This window comes from Suricata suricatta, chromosome 9 (genome assembly GCF_006229205.1).
Source record: "Suricata suricatta isolate VVHF042 chromosome 9, meerkat_22Aug2017_6uvM2_HiC, whole genome shotgun sequence".
In the NCBI taxonomy this organism is placed as follows: Eukaryota; Metazoa; Chordata; class Mammalia; order Carnivora; family Herpestidae; genus Suricata; species Suricata suricatta.
In genome coordinates this window covers 29,493,290-29,514,425 of record NC_043708.1, presented here as the reverse complement: position 1 = coordinate 29,514,425, position 21,136 = coordinate 29,493,290, and the positions used below count along the sequence as shown (strand labels likewise).

The following is a 21,136-nucleotide window of genomic DNA, read 5'->3' as shown; positions in this document are numbered from 1 at the left end:
CCCACGAACCGTGAGATCATGACCTGAGCCGAAGTCGGACGCTTAACCGGCTGAGCCACCCAGGCTCCCCTGTTTATTTTTTTTCAATTACATTTTCTCCACCCCAACATGATTTTCTTGTTTGTTCACTGAGCAACTATTTTACTTCTACGATAATTTTGTTCACAGCACTAATCACTATCTGAAATTGCCTTACTTAATCATTTGCATTTATAAGCTTCTTGAAGGTAGGGGCTTTGTTTTTCTTATGAAGTTCAGGTTCTAAATCAGAGCCTCTCATTGTGCTCAGACAATATTTGCAGTAGTGAAAGCATTTCTTTTGGAATATTTTTAAAATTGTTTTAGATGTTTATTGATTTTTGAAGGAGAGAGACATGGTGTGAGCAGGGGAGGGGGAGGAGAGAGAGAGAGAGACACAGAATCTTAAGCAGGCTCCAGGCTCTGAGCTGTCAGCACAGAGCCTGACATGGGGCTTGAACTCATGAACAGTGAGATCATGACCTGAGCTGAAGTCAGTTGCTTAACCGACTGAGTCACCCAGATGCCCCATCTTTTGCCATGTTATTTTTAATAACTGCACAGTATTCCATTTTGTAGGTATTCCATTATTTAACACTCTTGGTTTTAGTTACTTTAATTATTTTCAAATTTAAATTTAAATGTTAGCTCACTATGATATTTAAATATATTTTTTAAAAGATTTTATTTTTCAGTAATCTCTACATCCAGTGTGGGGCTTGAACTCACAATCCTGAGATTAAGAGTTGCATGTTGCACTGACTGAGCCAGCCAGGTGCTCCTGGGATGTCTAAATTTTAATTATAATTTAACAGAGGGAGACTATTAGAAAGCTATCCCACTTTTAAATGTTTTCTTTTAATTTAATTTTTAGTGTTTATTTTGAGAGAGAGAGAGAGAGAGAGAGAGAGCGAGCGAGCATGAGTAAGGGAAGGGCAGAGAGAGAGGGGGACAGAGGATCTGAAGCAGATTCTGCTCTGACAGCAGAGAGCCCAGTGCAGGGATCCAACTTACAAACTGTGAGATCATGACCCGAGCTGCTTAACCCACTGAGCTGCCCAGGTGCCCCTACTTTTTTAGTTTTTCATTGTATATTGTCAAATTCCAAAGATTTTACCTTATAATTACCATGGCCAGCCATTTGAGGGCTGCTTTTTCTGCACTTTTGACAACATTGAGTACTTAGTATTTAGACAAAACTGTGGTAGATATCTCATTGTTTAATTTAAAATTTTTGGATTACTAGCTAAATAGAGGTATTTTTCCTGTTATTATTATCACTTATATTTTGTGAATGGTATATTTTTCTATTGGTGGTTAGCTTTTTACTATTGATATGAAGAAAATATTTATGAAGGACATTAATTCTTTATATTTTGTGTGAAATACTTTCCCTCAGTTTATAGCATTTTATTTATTTTTATGTCTCAGTTTATTTTTACATGGTGTATTCTGTAAATGTCTATTAGTTCAGCCTTGGATACCAAGTTGTGGAACATTTTTTTTCTTTCTCCGTATCATATAAATGTTTACCTGTGTCTACTTTCAGCATTTTTAAAATGTTTATTTTTGAGAGAGAGGGAGAGAGAGAAAGATAGATCATGAGTGGGGTAGGGGCAGAGAGAGAGGGAGACCCAGAATCCGAAGCAGGCTCTAGGCTCTGCGCTGTTAGCACAGAGTCCGACGTGGGGCTTGAACTCACAAACCGCCAGATCATGATCTGAGCTGAAGTCGGACCCTTAACCAAACCACCCTTAACTGAGCCACCCAGGCACCCCTGCTTTCAGCATTAAAAAAAAATTTTTTTAATGTTTGTTTATTTTTGAGAGACAGAGACAGAGCCAGGGAGGGGCAGAGAGAGGGAGGCACAGACTCCGAAACAGGCTCCAGGCTCTGAGCTGTCAGCACACAGACCGATGCGGGGCTTGAACTCACTAACTGTGAGATCGTGACCTTAGCTGAAGTTGGACGCTTAACTAACTGAACAACCTAGGCGCCCCTCAGCAATTTTAATAATTTTATTTTTCGTTCTTAATTTGAAATCAAGCTGAAAATTTGTTTTTTTTTAAATTTTGTTTTTTGGTTAGTCTCAACACTTTTGAGTGAATAATGCATTTTTTTCCCCAGTAATTTTAAATGCTTTCCTTTTCATGTAGCAACTTATATATACTCACGTTAGTTTCTGGGCTTTGTTTTCTGCCCCATTGCTCTTTCTGTTTTGTTTATGCCATACTATTTTTATGACTTACTAATATGTTTAATATTTAGCAGTGTGAATCCCTTTTCAGTATTTTTATTTTTTTGTTTTATTTTGAATTTAATTTTAATTTATTGTTTTGAGGGGGGGAGAGGCAGAGAGAGAGAGAGAGAGAGAGAATGAGAGAATCCCAAGCAGGCTCTATGCTCCGTGCAGGACCCAACATGGGGCTCAGATCCCACAACCATGAGATCCTGACCTGAACCAAAATTCAGTTGGACACCTAACTGATTGAGCCACCCTGGTGCTCCCGTTAGTGTTTTTCTATTTCAGTGTCATCTTGGTTCTTATGCATATACACCTGACCCCTGAACAACGAGGGAGTTAAAGGTGCCAAACCACCTGCCTCGCGTAGTCAGAATTCCATGTGTAACTTTTGAATCCCCTCCCCACCCGCAAATTTACTACTAATAGCGTACTCTCCCTGGAAGCCTTACCGAGAACATAAGCAGTCAACTAAAACGTGTTCTGTATGTTATATGTGCTATGGACTATAGTCTTACAATAAAGTAAGCTAGAGAAAAATTATCATTAAAGTCATAAGAGAAAATACATTTACATTACTGTAAAATGTAAAAAATCCACATACAAGTCGACCTTCACAGTTCAAACCTGTGAGGTACAGGGTTCACTTGTACTTAGTTTTCTGTGAGATGTCCCTTGTATGCTCATCCTCCAGAAAATTCTGTTAAATTTTGTTAAGTGTACTTACTATAGGGAGAACTCAGCCTTTCAAATATGAAGCCTCATTGGGGACATGGTATGTACAGTTTTTCATTTACCTTTTATGTCTCCTAAAATGATATTTTTTCTTTTGGGGTCTATGTATTTTTTAATTCTATTAGGAAATGCATAACCTCTTATGATGGGTAAACAAACCTGCACTTAACCTGCCAGGGCTTGAGTCACTTCCTGATTGTACGACCTTGGAGGAGTTACTTAAGCTTTTTATGCCTTGGCTTTCTCATCTGAATGATGAGGCAAATAATAGTGCCGTGTCATAGGATTATCACCAAGAATGGGTGCGAGATGATATATGTAAAGCGTTTAGACCCATTCCTGATACAGTTATCACTCAGTAATTGTTAGCTCTTATTTTTTCTGGATATGATATGTTTTTAATTCCTTTTGTTAATGAATTATTTTTCCTATTTTCTTTAGGTTTAAAAAATTTTATTGTGCAATGTATATATTTCTAAGCAGTTGATCAGTTAATATTGTTCAGTATAATTTAGAGAATAATAATCAAGTGACCACTTGATTACCTACCCCACAACTTAAGAACTAGGATATTATGCAGATACCATACAGGCCTTCATGTACTTCTTTTCCCATTTCATTCAATTCTTATTCCTTTGAGAGTGACCATTATCTTGAATTTTGTGTTAATAATTCTCTTGCCTTTCTTTATCATCATGTAGTCTGTGTAGATATTATTAAACATATATTAATTTTATCTGCCTTGGGATATCCTAAGGAGAATAATATTGTCTGTATTTCTCTGCGAGAGGCTTTTTTTTTGTGCCAAATAATGTGTTTTATAGGCTTACTCATGTGGATGCTTATAGTCATCGTCTATTCCTACTTTTGCCTGGTCTTCCAAGTAGGAATAGACTACAGTTTATCCAGTTTACTTATCCATGTGTTCTGAAAACACGTTGTTCTATGTATTTCTTGGTACACATGTATATATCTAGTGACTATAAACTAGTTTATATGGTATTTTCATGTTCACTTTTATTAGATAATTCCAGCCTGTTAGTCTATACTCCTACCATTAGTATGTGAAAGTCCTTCTTGTTCCATATCCTCATCAGTATTCAATATTAGTAAGCTTTAAAGCTTTGCCATTTAAGTAAGTGTGAAAGGTGTCTCTTTGGCACTTTTAGTCACTTTCTGAATACTAATGAGATTGATCATCTTATCATGTATTTTTGGTCCAGTTAGCTTTTCTATTCCTTCCATTGTCATTGCATATCTTGTTTCATTTTCCTTTGGAGTTCTCTTTTTCTTATTGAGTAATAGGAGTTTTTAACATATATTCATGGTACTACTCCTTTATTGATTATGTACATTACAGTCATTTGTTTCCCGCTTTGTGGCTTGCCATTTTGCTTTCCTGAAGGAGTCTTAAAGATTATCATACATTCTTAAATTTAAGGTTTATCATGTTTTGGTAATTAGCATTTTTGTGTCTTAAGCACTTATTTCCTACAGAAAGATCAGAAATATATTCTCTTATATCCTCTTTCAAAAGTTTCATATTTCTTTTGTTTTCTCATTTCAACAAATTATTTTAATTGGTAATGTCAGGTAGAGATTCAAGACTTACTTATGAGTAACCGGTTTAATCAGTATTTGTTAAGCAGACTGTCTTTTCCTTGGTGATCTGCAGTACTCTGTCGTGAGTCACATTTCCACATATGGTGGGTATGTTTCTGGGCTCTCTTTTCTGTCCTCTTGATCTGGTTCTCTGTGCTAAGCCGTTACCATGCTGTCCCAGTGACTGTAGTTCTATAACATAACTATTGATAATGGTGGGGCAGACCTCCTACTTTGTTGTTTTTTAGGAATGACTTTTATTCTTGGCTCTTTGTTCTTTGAAGTAAAATGCATGGTCTGCTGGGCAAAGTCTATAAGAACTTAAGATTTTTATTCTTTTGCTGAGAATCATTATCTTTACAATATCGAAGCTCCATTTATTTAATCTTTTTTAATATCTTTCAATAATGATTTATCATTTCTCCATTAAAAGGCTTGCATAGCTTTTGTTAAATTTGGCAAATTTTTTACAGCTTTCCTATTATAAAACTCTTTTATAATTACCTTTTTGTTCCCTTTAAATATAGCAGATTACTTTTTTTTGTTTTAAATGTTTGCTGATTTTTGAGACAGAGAGACAGAGCATGAGCAGGGTAGGGGAAGAGAGAGAGGGAGACCCACAATTCAATGCAGGCTCCAGGCTCTGAGCTGTCAGCACAGAGCACGGTGCAGGGCTTGAACCCATGATCAGTGAGATCATGACCTGAGCTAAAGTTAAATGCTCACCCAGCTAAGCCACCCAGGCGCCCCTCTAGTCCCTATTTAACTTTTTCATGGACTATGATTTCTGGCACATGGTTAAAGTGAAATAGTATTAACTTACATCCTTATCTTTCTAATCTTAATGTGTTTTAAAGTTTCACCATTAAATGAGATCTTTGATGTAGATTTTTGCTCTTGACATCTGTTTTCCCCCACGTGGGACTCTCACATTCTGTTCTGAGGAGAAGACATGAACAGGAAAATACTTTATTTCCAGAGCCTGTTACTGTGCTTGGTACAGTATAGTTGTCAGTTTGTTGCACGCAAGAATGAATATAGTAGGACTACTTGAGCCTTATGGTTTTCATTGGCTCTGGTACAGCAGTTCAGAAATGCTTATTAAATCTTAGAGAAAGAGTCAAAGTCATTAATGTTTGTATTACATTTCTAATGTTTCACATTGGATTTGAATACAATTTTAGGACTGGAATACAAGTATTTTGGAGACCGTATTTTCTGTTTCTCATGGGAGTAATGCTTGAAATATTGTAAATTAAGGATCCATTTAAACTATAGGTAAATTTTAGGCTAAAGTTTTTGAAGATTTATTTTGTTTAAGGGTTTCAACTATTCAGATTTTTATGAACATCATTGTAATGTAGATTAGATTTATACAGTTAGTACTGAAATGGTATGTGAAGATTCTAATGAAAGCCTGAGCAGTTAATGATACTAAAACCAATTAGTTTGTGAAGTCTCCTTTATAATTCAGATTAGACCCCTTCTGCTTTTCTGCCTCTCCGTGTACCTGGTTTTTTTTTTTTTTTAACAGATGGGAAAATTAAGGCATAAAGGTAGAGATTCCCTGAATTTGGTGTATTGCTTACTGCAGTAGACCACTTTGCTTCTGTGAGAATTGTAAACTGCTGTCCTTTCCAGGTATGTGCTGAAATTGCCATTGCCGAAAATCTGCAAGTCTTGCTAATAAAGAAAACTCTTACTCAGCCGTTTCGTGTGTTTAGCTATATTCAGGACAGCGACAGCTGGCTAAAAGTTCTACTTCTGAATTTGTAGAAAAGAGAGGTATGGTAATTTTGCTAGAAGATCATTTTGTTACAAAAGTTCCTGTCTATTTTTTCATTCATCCTTTTTGCTCCCTGTAATTCCTGCTCCCCACTCCATGTTGGCCACTGGGCATTAGTTGTGGACCATTGTTTCTCAACTGGGGGCGATTTTATCCTTATGGAGACATTTGGCAATATTTGGAGATACTTGGCAATATTTGGAGACATTGTTTGTTTATCACAACTGGGGGAATGCTGCTGGCAGTTAGTGGGTGGAGGCCAGGCATGCTGCTAACTGTGTGTCCTACAGTGCACGAGATGGTCCCCCACAATCAAGAACCAGGTGGCCCAAAGTGTCAGTAGTGGTGAGATTAAGAAATCCTCCTTTAGACAGTGGTGTTTATTTTTGGCCTTGGACTGGAAAGAGAACTTCAGTGCCTGTTTTTTGAAAAGCGAGTACTGGTGTGTTAGAGTGGGCTTCAGAGCAATTCAGTCTCAATTCGCACTGGCCATAAGAACCTACATTCAAGTGTGTTGGGGGGGTGAAGAGCAGACATAACACATTGTAGAGCGCTGTGTAAATATTATTTGTACCGTCCTTTCCCATCTGAACTCCGTATACCAATGACTCAGTTTATGTTGTGTACTCCTCTGACACCTTGGACAGGGTTTTATACCTTACGGTTTTCAGTTTTTCTTCTATAAAATGAGGATAATGGTATTTACTTTATAGATATTAGGAGGACATTTTGTGAGAAAATGCAAATAAAGCACGTGCCCCTATGACTGGAATGTATTAAGTACTTAGTAAATATTTGCTTTTATTTGTTATTTTAATAACTTTATCTTCAGATTATAATCCTTTGTGCTTGTTGTCAGAAGTGATATATAAAGCTAGGCAATATTATCCGTCAGCTGATGAATGACTAAACAAAATGTGTCCTGTCCATACACTGCAGTATTATTGGGCCATAAAAATATGAAGTACTGATAGTTGCTACAGCTGGGGTGAGCCTTGGACACATTGTGCCAAGTGGAAGAAGCCAGTCACCAAGGCCACAAATACCATGATGCCACTGACAGGAAATGTGCAAAACAGGCAGCCCTAGAAAGACAGAAGACAGATTTCTAGCTAGGTAAGGCTGGGCTGAGGGGGTTTGTTAATAAGGTGATAGCAGATGTTCTAAAATTAACTGTGGTGATGGTGGCACAAGTTTACAAATATATTAAAAACTATTGATTTTCAAAGTTTAAATGGATAAATTGAATGATAATGTGAATTATAGATCGGTACAGTTGACGTATAGAAACTGGGAAAGATGAAGGCTCTCCATCCTTTCTCAGGTGTTGAGTATTTTACTCCTGAACCTTCACCTTGCTCTCCATCTTCTGATTTCCATGGAATGTGACCTAGAGAATGCATTCTGGTGGAGAGAAGAGTGGCGTTGCTGGTTGGTCTTCCCCCCTCCTTCGGTGTGGTGATAGCAGTCTATCTACCACTTACGATTTTGCCCAGTTAGAAAGAGGTGTCTCCTTCTGGCCTATGTGTCCTGTGTGGATTGACACCAGGCAGTTAACAAACCGGAGCGTGTTTCACTTTTTTCCTGTCTGGACGTTTGCGTGCTGAATTGCCTGTCCCCTTTGTAACTGTATTCTGGGATGTTTTATTTCATGACATGGACAGCAAGTTAGAAAGGTCATTTTCTTCAGTGAACGTGAGTTAGCTAACTACAGTCAACGGCCTAGCATTAGGAACCCACTAAGTAAAGGGACAGGATGGTTATGAGACCATTAGTAATAAAAACTTCGCTAGAATTGAAACAGCTATTGTGATAAGTACTTATTAAATGGAAGGTATACTTGTTAGCAAATGCTATTTTGTCTGTATCTTTTGATTGCAGCTGTCAGAATGCCTCACTGAAATAGGTTTATGAGAACTTGGGGCACACGGTACTGAGAGGTCTGTGTGTGAGGACGTCTTCAGATTGGCGAGGTGCACTCCCAGTCACTTTGTGACCTGGCTGGGCTCCTTTCGGTTTCCTAGACAGCGTCTCCCCTCAGGATTATAAAATGGCTGTGGCAGCCTCAGGTCGTAACTCGGGCCAGCATTAAGACTAGCAGGTATAGAGAGATGTCCTCTCTTAACAGTAGATCACTCTGGCCTGATTCGTACTAGCCTGAGTTGGGTCCTGTGCTTATTCTAGAACTGAGTTCTGTGAGCAAAAGAATGGACCGTGCTGATTGACTTTGGCCAGTAGTGCTCACCCCTAAATCTGAGACTATGTGGTTAACATTACCCAGAACCATAGAATTTGGGATGAGGTGGCTCACCAGAAAAATTTTGGGTTGCTTTTTGGTGTGATTCTTAACCAGATGATTGAACGGGATGCTGGATGGCAGGGTAGTTTATATCAACTGTAATTCTGGCATGTATAGAGAACTTTTACCCTTGATAATAATAACTTAGAAGTTTATCTAGTGTTTCTTCTGTATGTACCAAGTAAAATGAGTGAAAAACTTTGGGCAAAAAATAGGATTATGGTAACTTTTAGGTCTGAATTGTTCTAAAAGTTAGGTTCCTGAGGAACCTTATTATAAAACTTTCTTAAGTTTTTTGAAATTTGGTGTGATTCCCCCCCTAATTTGAGGATCCTCTCATCTTTAAGTACTGTATGTAGACGTCTTCAGTTCTTTGAACTTAGTACTTTTCTCTGATCTCATACCTGTATTGCTACATCACATCATTTTACTTTTTAAACTTAAGCCTTCTAACTCTATACAAATCTAAAATCATAGCTTTCTACACAAGTTAGTATTGCAGTTAAATGCTGTTAACTTAAAAACTACAGATAGAGGTAGTTTGATGAGGCGGACTGTTCTTTTGTGTTCATCAGTGCCACGCAGCTCAGTGAGGCTGTGTTCTTGGGGACGGGTTGTCTCAGATGTGATTACTTTCTGTGTTTGCCGTGACTAATTTCTCTTTGCTCTTGGGAAACAAAAGGCAAATCATGTCTTTGCTAGAGTGGTTTTATGGCACGTGTTATAAAATATGTGCTATATTTAGCATCTATAATTGTTATTAAGGCTACTTTCTAATGTTGGATTGGGTGTTGACCGTATGGGAGAGAGTTTTAAATATTTTCAAGTAGTAACATGGTTATAAAATAGTTCAGACTATAAGACTTATGATGAAGAGTGATCTTTTTATAAACTGCTATTTTCTCTGTTAGAAATTAGTATATTTTAGTTTTGTAGAAAAAGGTATCATAACTTAAAAATAATAAAAAACCACTGGTGGCAGAATAATGAGTTACTCTCTTTTTCTCAATTTTCTCCACAGTGATCCTGGCGGAGGGATCGAAATGTCTGAGTTCATTCGAGAGGCCACACCCCCAGTTGGTTGCAGTTCAAGAAATTCTTATGCTGGCCTGGATCCGAGTAACCAGGTGGGAATCTGCTGTTTTACTTTGTCTTTTTCCCTCCTCCTGATGGTGGTCTCAAGTAATTCTGTCCGTAATAGTCCGTTGGTATTTGGGTTTATCTTGCTGAGTAATAGATTTTTGGATTTATCTCACTGAGTAATAAACTTTTGATGGTTTGTTAATAATATCTCTTATTAGTATTCTTATTTTTAACTGAGTTTTCACATTAATTAAGTACATTTTTGCTGAGCACATGGCATGCTCAGCAAAACTACTCAGGCAGGTATGATTACCTGCAGTTTTTGATCACAACAGTTGTGGTGAATGCCCTTAGGAAAATTAGCTCCTAGCTTTCACTCTCATTTACCTTCCCCCTCACCCCCCCTTTTTTTTGTATTGGGAGGGATTTGGCAAATTGTATTGAAAGGGTACAGATGTCTGGGGGTATTTCTATCTGAAACATGGCAAAAAAATTTAACTTCTTCCAAAACTACACTTACTGTGGTGAGCACTGAGTAATGTATAGAATTGCTGAATCAGTGTGTTGTACACCTGAAACTGATATACTGTATGCTGATTATACTTAATTAAAAACTTTCTCAAAATCTTGCTGTTCAAGGTGTTAGTGGTGGCATTAGATGTACAATACAGATCTCCTTTTGCCAATTTTAATGTTTTTCTGTTCTGTAAGTTTTAACTTAAAATAGTAACTCTGCAAGTTTGCTCTCAAAGCGTGGCTGATGTCTGTCATTCTATCTAACCCCAGCTGGGCCTTCGCTGCTGCATTTCTCTCTTTCACCCTCAACATCTCCCGCAGTAATCCAAGTCCCACTGAGTCCTGCTTGCCCTCTCAGCAAGTGAGCCTGCTAGCTGGAGGAGCACTGTATAAGCATCAGAGGGGAAACTTAGCCAGAGACTTTGGAGTCTTGTGGTGGAACTTCAGATAACTGTGGGTTGTGGCGGGTTATTCTGTCACCTTTTTCATTATATAGAAGAGGAGACTGCGGATTTGTATTAGCGTCTAGACCTCACTTCTTGATTTTCACTGCAGTCTGTCTACTGTTCTACTACTGTACTTGTGGGTTGAATCACTCTTCCTCCTTTCTGCTCTACAGACTTAGGTTTTTGTTTTGTTTGTGTGTTTGTTTTAACTTTCTGGCCTAACTCTAAGTTTTGTTATACCCATCCCATTTCTTCAGATTTTCAGAGACCCCTGGTATTGTCTCTCTCTCTTGCATATGGAGCACTTATTGATGTATTTATTTAGCTCTTGGGTTTTGGCATGTGATCATATGTGGCAGTCGGTAAGCCTCTACAGAGCAGATTTTCCTCTTTCCTCCACTGTCTAATAGACTGTCTGGTGCAGAGTTGACTTTCAGTAAATAGGTGCTAGTTATCTTTATCTACATGGATAGTAGAACTTTAGAGGTAGAATCAGACCTGGCTCTTTGTTTAAGAAACGAATACAGGCAGACCTAATTACCCTGACTGCCCACAGTAAGTACTCTGCTACTCTACATGGTTTAGCCCTGCACTATCTCAGAACCGTGTTGGGAAAAACACCATATTCTATGAATCAAAATCTTGAATAGGGTCTTGCATAGAAGATTTGCCTCTACTTGAATTGTATTTTATGGTTTAAACTTCAAGTGGATGAATTTTTGGTTGCAGTTTTAGTTGTGATGGAATGTAGTGTAGTATTCTTTCCATAACAAGCAGATGGGAAATGTCAGGGTTTAAACAAACAAACAAACAAACAAAAAAACAGAGGACATTATGGAAAAGGACTGTGACTTTTTTTAATGTTTTTTTTAAACTTTTTTTTTAATGTTTTATTTATTTTTGATACAGAGAGACACACAGCATGAGAGGGGGAGGGACAGAGAGAGGAGACACAAGACAGGAAACGGGCTCCAGGCTCTGAGCTAGCCGTCAGCACAGAGCCCAACGCAGGGCTCGAACCCACAAACCATGAGATCATGACCTGAGCCGAAGCCGGACGCTTAGCCAACTGAGCCACCTAGGTGCCCCTGGCCTGTGACATTTTAATTAGTTGCTATCCTTGATCCTCTCTTGGTTCACCTGGCTTTCTCTGTCTCTTTATGCAATGAAATGCCTTAATCCTTAAATACGGCTGAGTGTTTTGTATGGTTTATTATCCCTGGCCTTTGTTCATATCTACACATGTTGGCAATGTGAGAGTACCTAGGGATAGGACTGTGTCCCCACAATCTTTTGAAGAGCCGTACTTTTCATCATTTTTTTCAGTAGGACAGTTAAAAGAATCCAGCCGTCTTCGGTGACTCTACCATGTTTTAGGAAGGGACTCCCATCCCGAGTGTTATTAAAGCTTGTCTACACACAAATGCACGCCACACCTTACTTGGTTTTCCTTAAAATATTAACTCTTGAATAAAAATTGGCAAAGATTAGACGTTATTGTGGTACTTGGATTTGGGTGTTTTAGTTTTATCCTGTTGATAAGAAAGTAAATGGCTGACATAATTATTACCCTTCAGGGAAGCTGAAGTAAAGTGGAGACAGCCTTTTGGTGTACTCGTAGAGCTATTACCAGAAGACGTGCAGTTTTTCTGGTACACATTTTATCATGTAGCACTTATTACACATGATCCCAGTTACTTGTGTGAGTTCCTCTCTCCCAGTGAACTGGAGCGTAGAGGCTCTATCTCAGTTACGGTTATGGTTTCCTTCTTGCCATTTCTGCCATCTCTCCCTTCCATTGTCTAACCTCTGTTTCCCATCCCTTTCTTTTTTTATTGTTTTGTACTGCTCCCTCCCTTCCCCTCTTTTCCTTTTGTCACTTGTCTTCCTTCATATATTTTAGTGCCAGATAGCTTTCAAGTCAGTTTACCTGAATGGAGTGGAGAAGCGGGTCTTACCCTCAGAGAGTTCACAGTATCGTAGTAGATTTGCTATAAATCACCAAAGTCGTAAGTATGACCTATGTTACCAAGGAAATATAAATATAAGATACAAAGTAATAATTGTCTTAGGAATGTACGGAAAAGGAACTAATGATTTTAGAGGAGAAAATAATTTGTTTCCAGCTGGAGGAAGGGGCAGCATCTTCATGGAGGAGGTGGCCTTGCCCGATTGTTCTTTAATCAGAGGAAGTTTTTCTTCTCTGACATCCATAATCCTTCCTGACCTTTCCTATGGCACTTACAAAAGAGAAGAAACAACTGGACTCTTTTGGTCTGTGCAAACTACTATTTTTTCCTTAAATTTTTCCTTTTCTAAATGTGTTCATTTTTACAAAAAATAGCTAGTGAGGGAAAGCAAACAGAAGAAAATAAAAATCATCCATAATGTCATAATCAAAAACCTTTTTTAAAAAGTGAGATTCTGGTAGGCATGCTGTTTGGTACTTGATTTTCTTTATTGGCTATATCATGAATATTAATGTTATTAAGTGTTTTCTACAGTGACATTTTGGGGAATGCATTCTCCTATTGGATTGTACTGTAGTTCATATTCTCAATCCACTGTTTCAAGTGTAAATAGTCCAAACTCTTATATTTCGGGGGGATAAACTTAATATAGAAAAGCCTAAAGAATAAAATATAACCACCTGTTCTATCCATTAAGTCAGCGAGTAATAGAGCTCACCTAATTAAGAGACTTAAAGAAATAAGAGGTTATGTTTGTCATCCAGGTCCGGAGGGGGCTGGGTGACATTTGTTCAGCAGCTCAGTAATGTTAGGGCTTGGGTTGGCTTTTCCCTCGGGCTGCAGGATGAGCACAGCAGCCTCAGGTGTGGCCCTGTTGGAAGGTACGAAGCAGGGAACAGCGTGGGCCGACTTGTCCTCAGCCGTCTCTCAGACATGAGAGCTCTTTCCCGGAAGCCCTCCAGCAGGCTCTCGCATATGTTCTAAGGCGTACCCCTAGACCGGAGACTGGGCCCCCTTCTCGGAGATCGAAAGATAGATACTCATTATCCGAGCAAAGTGGGAATCTTGTTAAGGAAAGAAAAGGGAACACTTCTTTGTGGTTGGGACCAAATGACTACCATCATAATCATAGTCAAGTTTTTTTTTTTTTTAATAGAAAGGTGATGTGATCCTTGACTTGCCTTTTTTTTTTTTTTGAGAGAGAGAGAGAGAGAGAATGGGGGAAGGGGACAGAGGGGGAGAAAGAGAGAATCCTAAGCAGGCTCCTGACATGGGGCGTGGTTCCACAACCCTGGGATCATGATCTGAGCCCAAATCAAGAGTCAGAGGCTCAATTGACTGAGCCCCCAGGAGCCCCCAACAGTTTTTTTTTTTAAGTTTAAATTTGTAGAAGGGTGTGCCTAAAGTGGGTTTTTTGTTTGCTTACTTGTTTTTCTATCTAGGGAGTTATGTGTTTGTTATTCTAGTGGAAAAATAACATCTATGAATTCTATAACTTATCTAGCAGGTGTGGTAAGATTGAAATTTTGTTTTACAGTAGAATGCCTTTAGACCTTTCTCTGTTTAGGTGCAGTGCTTCTTAAGGCTAATTGAAACCAGAGATAAGGAAAAATCAGGAGAACCAAGCTTAATAATAGTTAAAAAATGTTCCAAAGCTTTTTTTTTTTTTTTGGGACCACATCAAGAGTTAGTAGTTCTAACCTGTTTGTATATGCTTTTTTTTTTAACTACTTTTTCATTGACACAGAACTATTACACAGCATAGTATACACTTAAGTATACAGCACATATGTGTACACCGCTTAATTGCCAGCCAGGTCAAGAAAGTCCCTTATGCCCCTTCAAACTCAATATTGACTTAAATTTTGAGCAAATTTCTTATTTTATACATCTAGTCAGTTGATTCATTGAAAGGAAAGATTTGGTAAAATAAAAAGTATTATATGAATATTCTTAGTTTTATTCTAAAATATTAAATTTGCTTGACTGTGTTCTTCTGATATCTCTTGAAAACAGGTTATTGAAAATTTCTAGGACTTGTGGATTTAGTGACTGTCATGTTGTTATGTTTGGTTTCCTTGATGTGTTTATGGAGTGTGTGATAGTGCTAATGTCATTTTTCATGGATTCCTTGGTTGTTTGTTTTTTTTGTTTTGTTTTTGTTTAGCGCTTAGGAAAGTTCATATTGATATGCTAACAACTTGACAATAAGATTTAGGTTGTTCTTTATAGCATGTATGATTGTTTTGTCCCAAACCCTCCTTTCATATGCCCTGATTAGCCTAAATTTGTTTTGGGTAGACTCAACAGCCAGCTTTGCTTTTGTTTATGATATGAACATGTCATGATGCAACATAAAAAATGGGAGTGACTGTGTGACATGGGCTGCTTGATTCTGGAGGCACCTGCTCTGTGGGCTCCATTCGTCCTAAGCATCAGAGGGATTTTAGGCCTCAGCACATCTGTAACGCGCAGGATGCACCCCAGCAAACAGCTCCTGTGGCTCTGATCTAACATGCCCAATAGGGATCTTTTAATGTTAATAAAAGTGACTGATAGTCTGGTTTAATAATATGATAGTTTTGCTTGATAAGTTTGCTAGTCTATATTGATAATGACACAGCATTTTAATTAGTTTTACTTGATATCGTATTTTCAGATTGGATCTGGTTCCTCTCGTCTTGGAACAGCAGCAACTATTAAAGGTAGACATTATCCAAGTTGAAAGTTGCCTGTGACTTTTAATTTCATTTTTGGATGTAATAAAGATAACTGAGGAGTGTATTCACATGTAATGAAAAATCATTCTTGAAATTATTTCCTAGATACAATTATGCGTCTTGTACTAAAGGTTACTTGAGTTAAATTTGGTTCTCCTTTCATCATCCAAATCTCACAAACGTATTTGAACGTTTGCATTACATTGCATGAATAGTAAGTTTTGCTCTATAAGAAACTTCCTTGCTTTGGAGGAAGATACTTTCATGGGTTTTGGTGAGGTTTGTGGAAAACTAAGTAATTTGACATGAAACCTTTTTTTGGACACAAATGAGACACTAAAAGAGAGGGAGAGTGTTTTTCTGTGCATCTTATATGTGCCTATTACATACATCTGTTTCAGATAAATTCATATTTTTTTCCCTGTAGTTTTTAGGGGAATTTTTATAATTATCTCTGGGGAAGAAATTTATATGGTTTCAAGTTGTTACTACATACTTTACATTTCTTTTAAAAAATTGCTTTCTAAAACTTTCTAAAGGAAGTTTTATCAGCTAGCAGTAGGACGTTTTCCGTAGTACTTGGCTAGTACTGCTAGTGCTGTGGAAACAGAGATGTGGGTTGATAGTCTGTGATGCTCCCTGTTCAGTGTGTCTTCTAGCTCGTAACCCGTCCTAACAAAACTGCTCCGGCGGATACCGTGTGCTAGTGCAGTGGGCAGTAAATGAGCGTAGTTAACATCCTTCTTGTGACGCCACACCATGCAGCCTTTGCTTTTAATATAATGTGTGTACATGTTTCTCTTAATTTTGTAGGAGATACAGACACCGCTAAGACTTCTGATGATATTAGTTTAAGTCTGGGCCAGAGCTCTAGTCTCTGTAAGGAAGGAAGTGAAGAACAAGGTAAGAGCTTTATACTTCACACTGATACCATATATCATGGGGTCTGGGATGAGTTTGTAGAATATGCCACTTACATTTTGGCAGAAGTTTATAACAAATTAATATATTGTGAAGAAGTATTAAAATTCTTAACTTGGATAATAGGAAAACAGTGTTATAAGCACTTTTATTATTTTTTTAATGTCTGTAAAGGTTTTTTTAAAAAAAATCATTTATTTTTTGAGAGTGAGTTTGTGCATGCACTGGCGCTAAGGGGGGGAAGACAGAGAGAGAGAGAGAGTGCGTGAGCGCCAATGAGGGCTCAAACTCATGAACCATGAGATCATGACCTGGACGCATAATCGGCTGAGCCCCCCAAGTGCCCCTGTAAGTACTTTTAGCTCACTGGAATTCACTGACTCGTGTTCTGCTAAGTAGACATGGAGAGAGAAATTTTCTGAGCCTCTGCCCTGGAGTATGAGATGGGAGGTAATCTGCTCGTCTGTAGTGGGTCAGAGCATCTTGCCCTGGTGTATTAACCTATATGAAGCTGTTACTTTCCATCCAGTATGGCCCCTAAATGTCAATTGCTTCATGTCTTGCCCAATAGTATGTTTTAGTAGAGAAATAATTTGCTGTTAGACTTACAGAGAAACTATGTCTGCCTCTAACATGGTGCCTCCTGTAGCAGATTTTTAATAGATATTTGGGCTTTAAGTGATTCCCTCCCCCTTTGTTCAATTTCATTATAAATGAGTATTTTGGATTAATTGGAGTTTTTTTAAGAACTGCCACATTTTTATATTTCATTATTTTCAAACATGAAAGGATGGATATGTTTATCCCATTTTCAAATGGAGATTACCCTAAGTTACATAATCAATGAGACAGAAACCTGTTTCCCAATTTCCAGCCTGTTGTTTTTATTAGCCTGTATGTGATTTTCAGAAGGCAGGCAAGCTGATAAATTTCCTATACTTAATTGTGATGGGGCACCTGGGTGGCTCAGTCGGTTAAGAGTCCAGCCTCAGCTGAGGTCATGCATGATCTTGCGGTTCGTGAGTTTGAGCCCCACGTCAGGCTCTGTGCTGACAGCTCAGAGTCTTTGTTTCCTTCTCCCTCTGCCCTTCCCCATTTGTGTGTGTGCATGCATGCTCTCTCTCTCAAAAATAAACAAACATTAAAAAATATATTTTAGATTATGAAACCTAGTTATGTAGTTACAAATAGATCACCAAATTATGACCTTTTCCTCTTAATTTAGCATTTTACCCAATTCCAGTTCTGACAAACATGTTTTGTTCCTGTACTTGAACATAAGTTTATCACGCTGTCGCTCTGCTGTTTTGGAATTGCAGTACCCCATCATTTATGTGCTTTTGTGGACTACTCCTCCCACTCCCCTCTCTCCTCTAAAAAACCTTCCAAACATACTGTACAATATAGGAACAATTTTCTTATAAAAGGTGAAGGTGAATTGATCAGTTTGAGAATTAGTATCCCCTTCTGTGATATGTAATCAGAACATCTCAAAAATTAGGTAATGATTTTAGAGGGGCTATTGCTGCTGCATTTAGCGGCCATACTGCTTTCTTCTTTATCTGGAAAGTACCATGCATGAGCAAGAATTTCGTAATCTGTTGGGTCGGGAATTACATACACACAGACCTACCCTGCAGATACATATTGACATCAGTAGTGATGTCTGCCATTCACTGAGCACACACTGTTATGTACGCGAGGAGTCAACAGACTTTTCCTGTAAATGGTCAGATAGCTTCGTAGGCCATATGGTCTCTCTTGCAGCTACTCAACTGCCATAGTGGAGCTCAGGGAGCCGTAAACAGCATGCACACGAGTGAGCATGACTGTCACACTAAAACCTTATTCAGAAGCAGGCAGTGGGCCAGTTTGGCTCCACGGGTCTTCATTTGCCAACTGCTGGTCTTGGTCTTTTAAACATTTCATGCACATTCACACAGTTAATCTTCACTGTAAGCATTCGATGTTAATGTGATTCTCACGTTACAGATGGACATATCATGGCTAATAGAGAAGTTATAAGAAACCTGCCCAAAGTCACACAGCTACAAAGTGGCAGTCCTGGAATTGAAATCTTGGTTTTGAATTAGGCTTTCAATTGTGTCACACCACTTTTATACAGTTTTGTAACTTCTATCGTGTAACATTTTAATATGATAACATTGAACATTTAACAGATAACAAACACAGATAACATTTAACAGACACTGTTTAGTGCTTATTACATGCTCTGAGCACCATTCTAAGTGCCGTAAATAAATCCGTGAACAGACAAAAAAACCCTACCCTTATGTGACTTGCATACTATTAATATGGAATCATACTAGTATCAGTCAAATATAGAGTGGTGGGGTGGGGGGATTTAAGATTAAATAGAGGGGTCAAAGGAGAGCCTCGCTGAGAGCGGAGACCGGAAGGAGGTGGAAGGGTGAGTTCTCCAGATATTCAGGGGGAAGGGGCTCTCTCCTCACAAAGGTGAAACAGCGCCGGCGGAAGTCTTGAAGTCACAACATGCCTGTCAGGTTTGAGAAGCAGTGTGGCAGATGTGAAGTCAGGGAGGGGACAAACTATGTAGTTTTGTAACACATTTTAAAGATTGAAGGGTTTTGAGCAGAGGAGTGTCCTAATCTGAATTACATTTTAACAGAATCACTGTGGCTATGATTAAAAGGGTCTCAAAGGCTGGAGCAGAACCTCAGTCAGCAGATTGTTGCGATAATCCAAGGCACAGAGTGGGGCAGTGAGAAGTAGTCTGAGTGTGTACAAGATATTAGTGAGCGGATACGTCGATGTTGATGGATTAAGATACATCACGTAAGAGAAGAAATAGTACTCATGGATGACTGTAAGGTTTTGGGATTAAGTGATGGGGAGGATGGAAAGGGAGAAGGCTGGGAAGGGGCAGATTTAGGAGTCGAGAGAGCAGGGAAGAGAGTAAGATGGGTTCAATTTGGGGCATATCAGGTATGAGATGCTGTTAGACCGCTAAGTAGCAATAATTAGTAGATAATGAGGGTAGGTCTGGATTTCAGGTAAGAAGTCTGGGTTGAGGTTTTAAACTTAAGAGTTTTCAGTGTATGTATACCCCCCTTCCAAAAAAACCAAAAACTGGGTCATGTTAACTGTGGGTTGGGTCATCAGGAAGTTCATGAACTAACTGGGTATGCCTACATGGAGTTCAGGCTCCCTTAGCCACATTTGTTGGGCATGGCTACGATCTGGCACCACCTAGTGGCAGTTGTTCATCCTGGCTTAATTATCACTTGGGGCTCTTCTATTCTCTGGCTGGTTTGGGTTTACAGAACAGCACGTTTAGCTGGTTAGCAGTTACTGATTAGCTGACACTCATTTTATCGACATGATTCAGCATGATTGAGAGTGAACCGAGGGTGAGGGGACGTGGGCTCTAATTTTGCACTTTTAAGAAGGGCTTATCCACAGTTTCCCTCTCCAGCCACACTCCTTTTTTTTCCCTACCCAACATCGGGACTTTAGCCTATTCCCATCTGAACATGGAGGCTGGGTAGAATATGGAGGAACCTAGTTACAAGTACTTCTGAGTTTTAGTTATTGGGGGACCAGAACGCTGGATGAGATGTAGAAAAGAGGGAGTATAGATGGAAAAACGAAGAGTTCCAGGGATTGAGTTTTGAGCCCCTCCAGTTTAATAGGTGCCAGAGACCCCGGGAGAACAGGTGAGGTGCAAGGAAGGGGAGGGTTGCGCCCCAGATTTTCAAGGAGAGTGGAGTGCCCTTGGGTCAGGTGATATGAGACCTAGACTTGGCCATTGGATTAGCAGCATAGTGGTTGTTGGTGACCTTGACAAGTATATTCTCGAAGGGGAATCAGAGTACCAGCAGGAGAAGATTAGAGGAGAGCTGAAAAGAGTGAATACGGATTACTTTTGGTGAATTTGTATAAAGGGGATCAGAGACTCAAGGTGAAAGCCAGCAGGGGAAGTGAGGATTTTCTAAGAACATGTCAGAGAAGTAACAGCTTGTTTTTTGTAACTGATGGAGATGATCCAGAACAGAGGAGGAAAATGGGGTTTTTGTTTATAAAAGTAACATATGTTAATTTTAGGAACAATAGTTAATATGTAGAATAATTTACATTTTTGGCACTGATGTAACATAGTTTTTTTGGTGTGTCACTTTTTAAAATTATGTTTGTATTGTGATATAAAATTCATGTACTATAAAATACACTCCTCTAAAGTGTACAGTTCAGTGATTTGTAGTATTTTCATACGGTTATGCACCCATCACCACTATCCAGTTCTAGAACATTTTTGTCACCCCAGAAAGAAACCCGTATCCATTATAGTTCCCATTTCCTCCTTCAACCAGCCCCTGGCAACCACTGATCTATTTTCTGTTTCTATGCATTTGCCTGTTCTGGACATTCATATAAATGGAATTATATGATACATGGCCTTTTTTGTTTGGCCTCATTGACTTAGCATGTTGTAGCATATATCAGGACTTTATTCCTTTTTATGGCTAAATGTGGTATATTTTTTATATTCCTACAAACATATGCAAATACACTCTTAATATTCTTTTTAGGTCTTACAGATTGAAACCATACTTTTTATATAGTGCCATCATTTTCACTCAAGTATTTTCCCACATTACTGTGTAATCTTTGAAAACATTTTTAGTGGTGTGTGATGTTTTAATAGACAGTCCAATTTATTTGGCCTTTTTTATTGGACATTTTCACACTTTTTATGTTTTAACAAGTTTTGTAACAACCTGAAATGAACAGTTTTTTGCTAAAACTATATATATAT

The 21,136-nt window shown here is 38.5% G+C and overlaps 1 protein-coding gene across 9 annotated transcripts in view; it reads left to right on the top strand.

The window, feature by feature from the left end:
• The window catches only part of PCNX1 (pecanex 1), a 169,240-nt gene that overhangs the window by 40,607 nt on the left and 107,497 nt on the right, over positions 1–21,136 (top strand). For all 9 annotated transcript variants that reach the window (XM_029952862.1, XM_029952861.1, XM_029952860.1 and 6 more), the window contains exons 3-5: positions 9,704–9,809; positions 15,357–15,402; positions 16,231–16,320. In XM_029952862.1, coding sequence (XP_029808722.1) covers positions 9,704–9,809; positions 15,357–15,402; positions 16,231–16,320 — 242 coding nt within the window. The remainder of the gene's footprint in view (positions 1–9,703; positions 9,810–15,356; positions 15,403–16,230; positions 16,321–21,136) is intronic.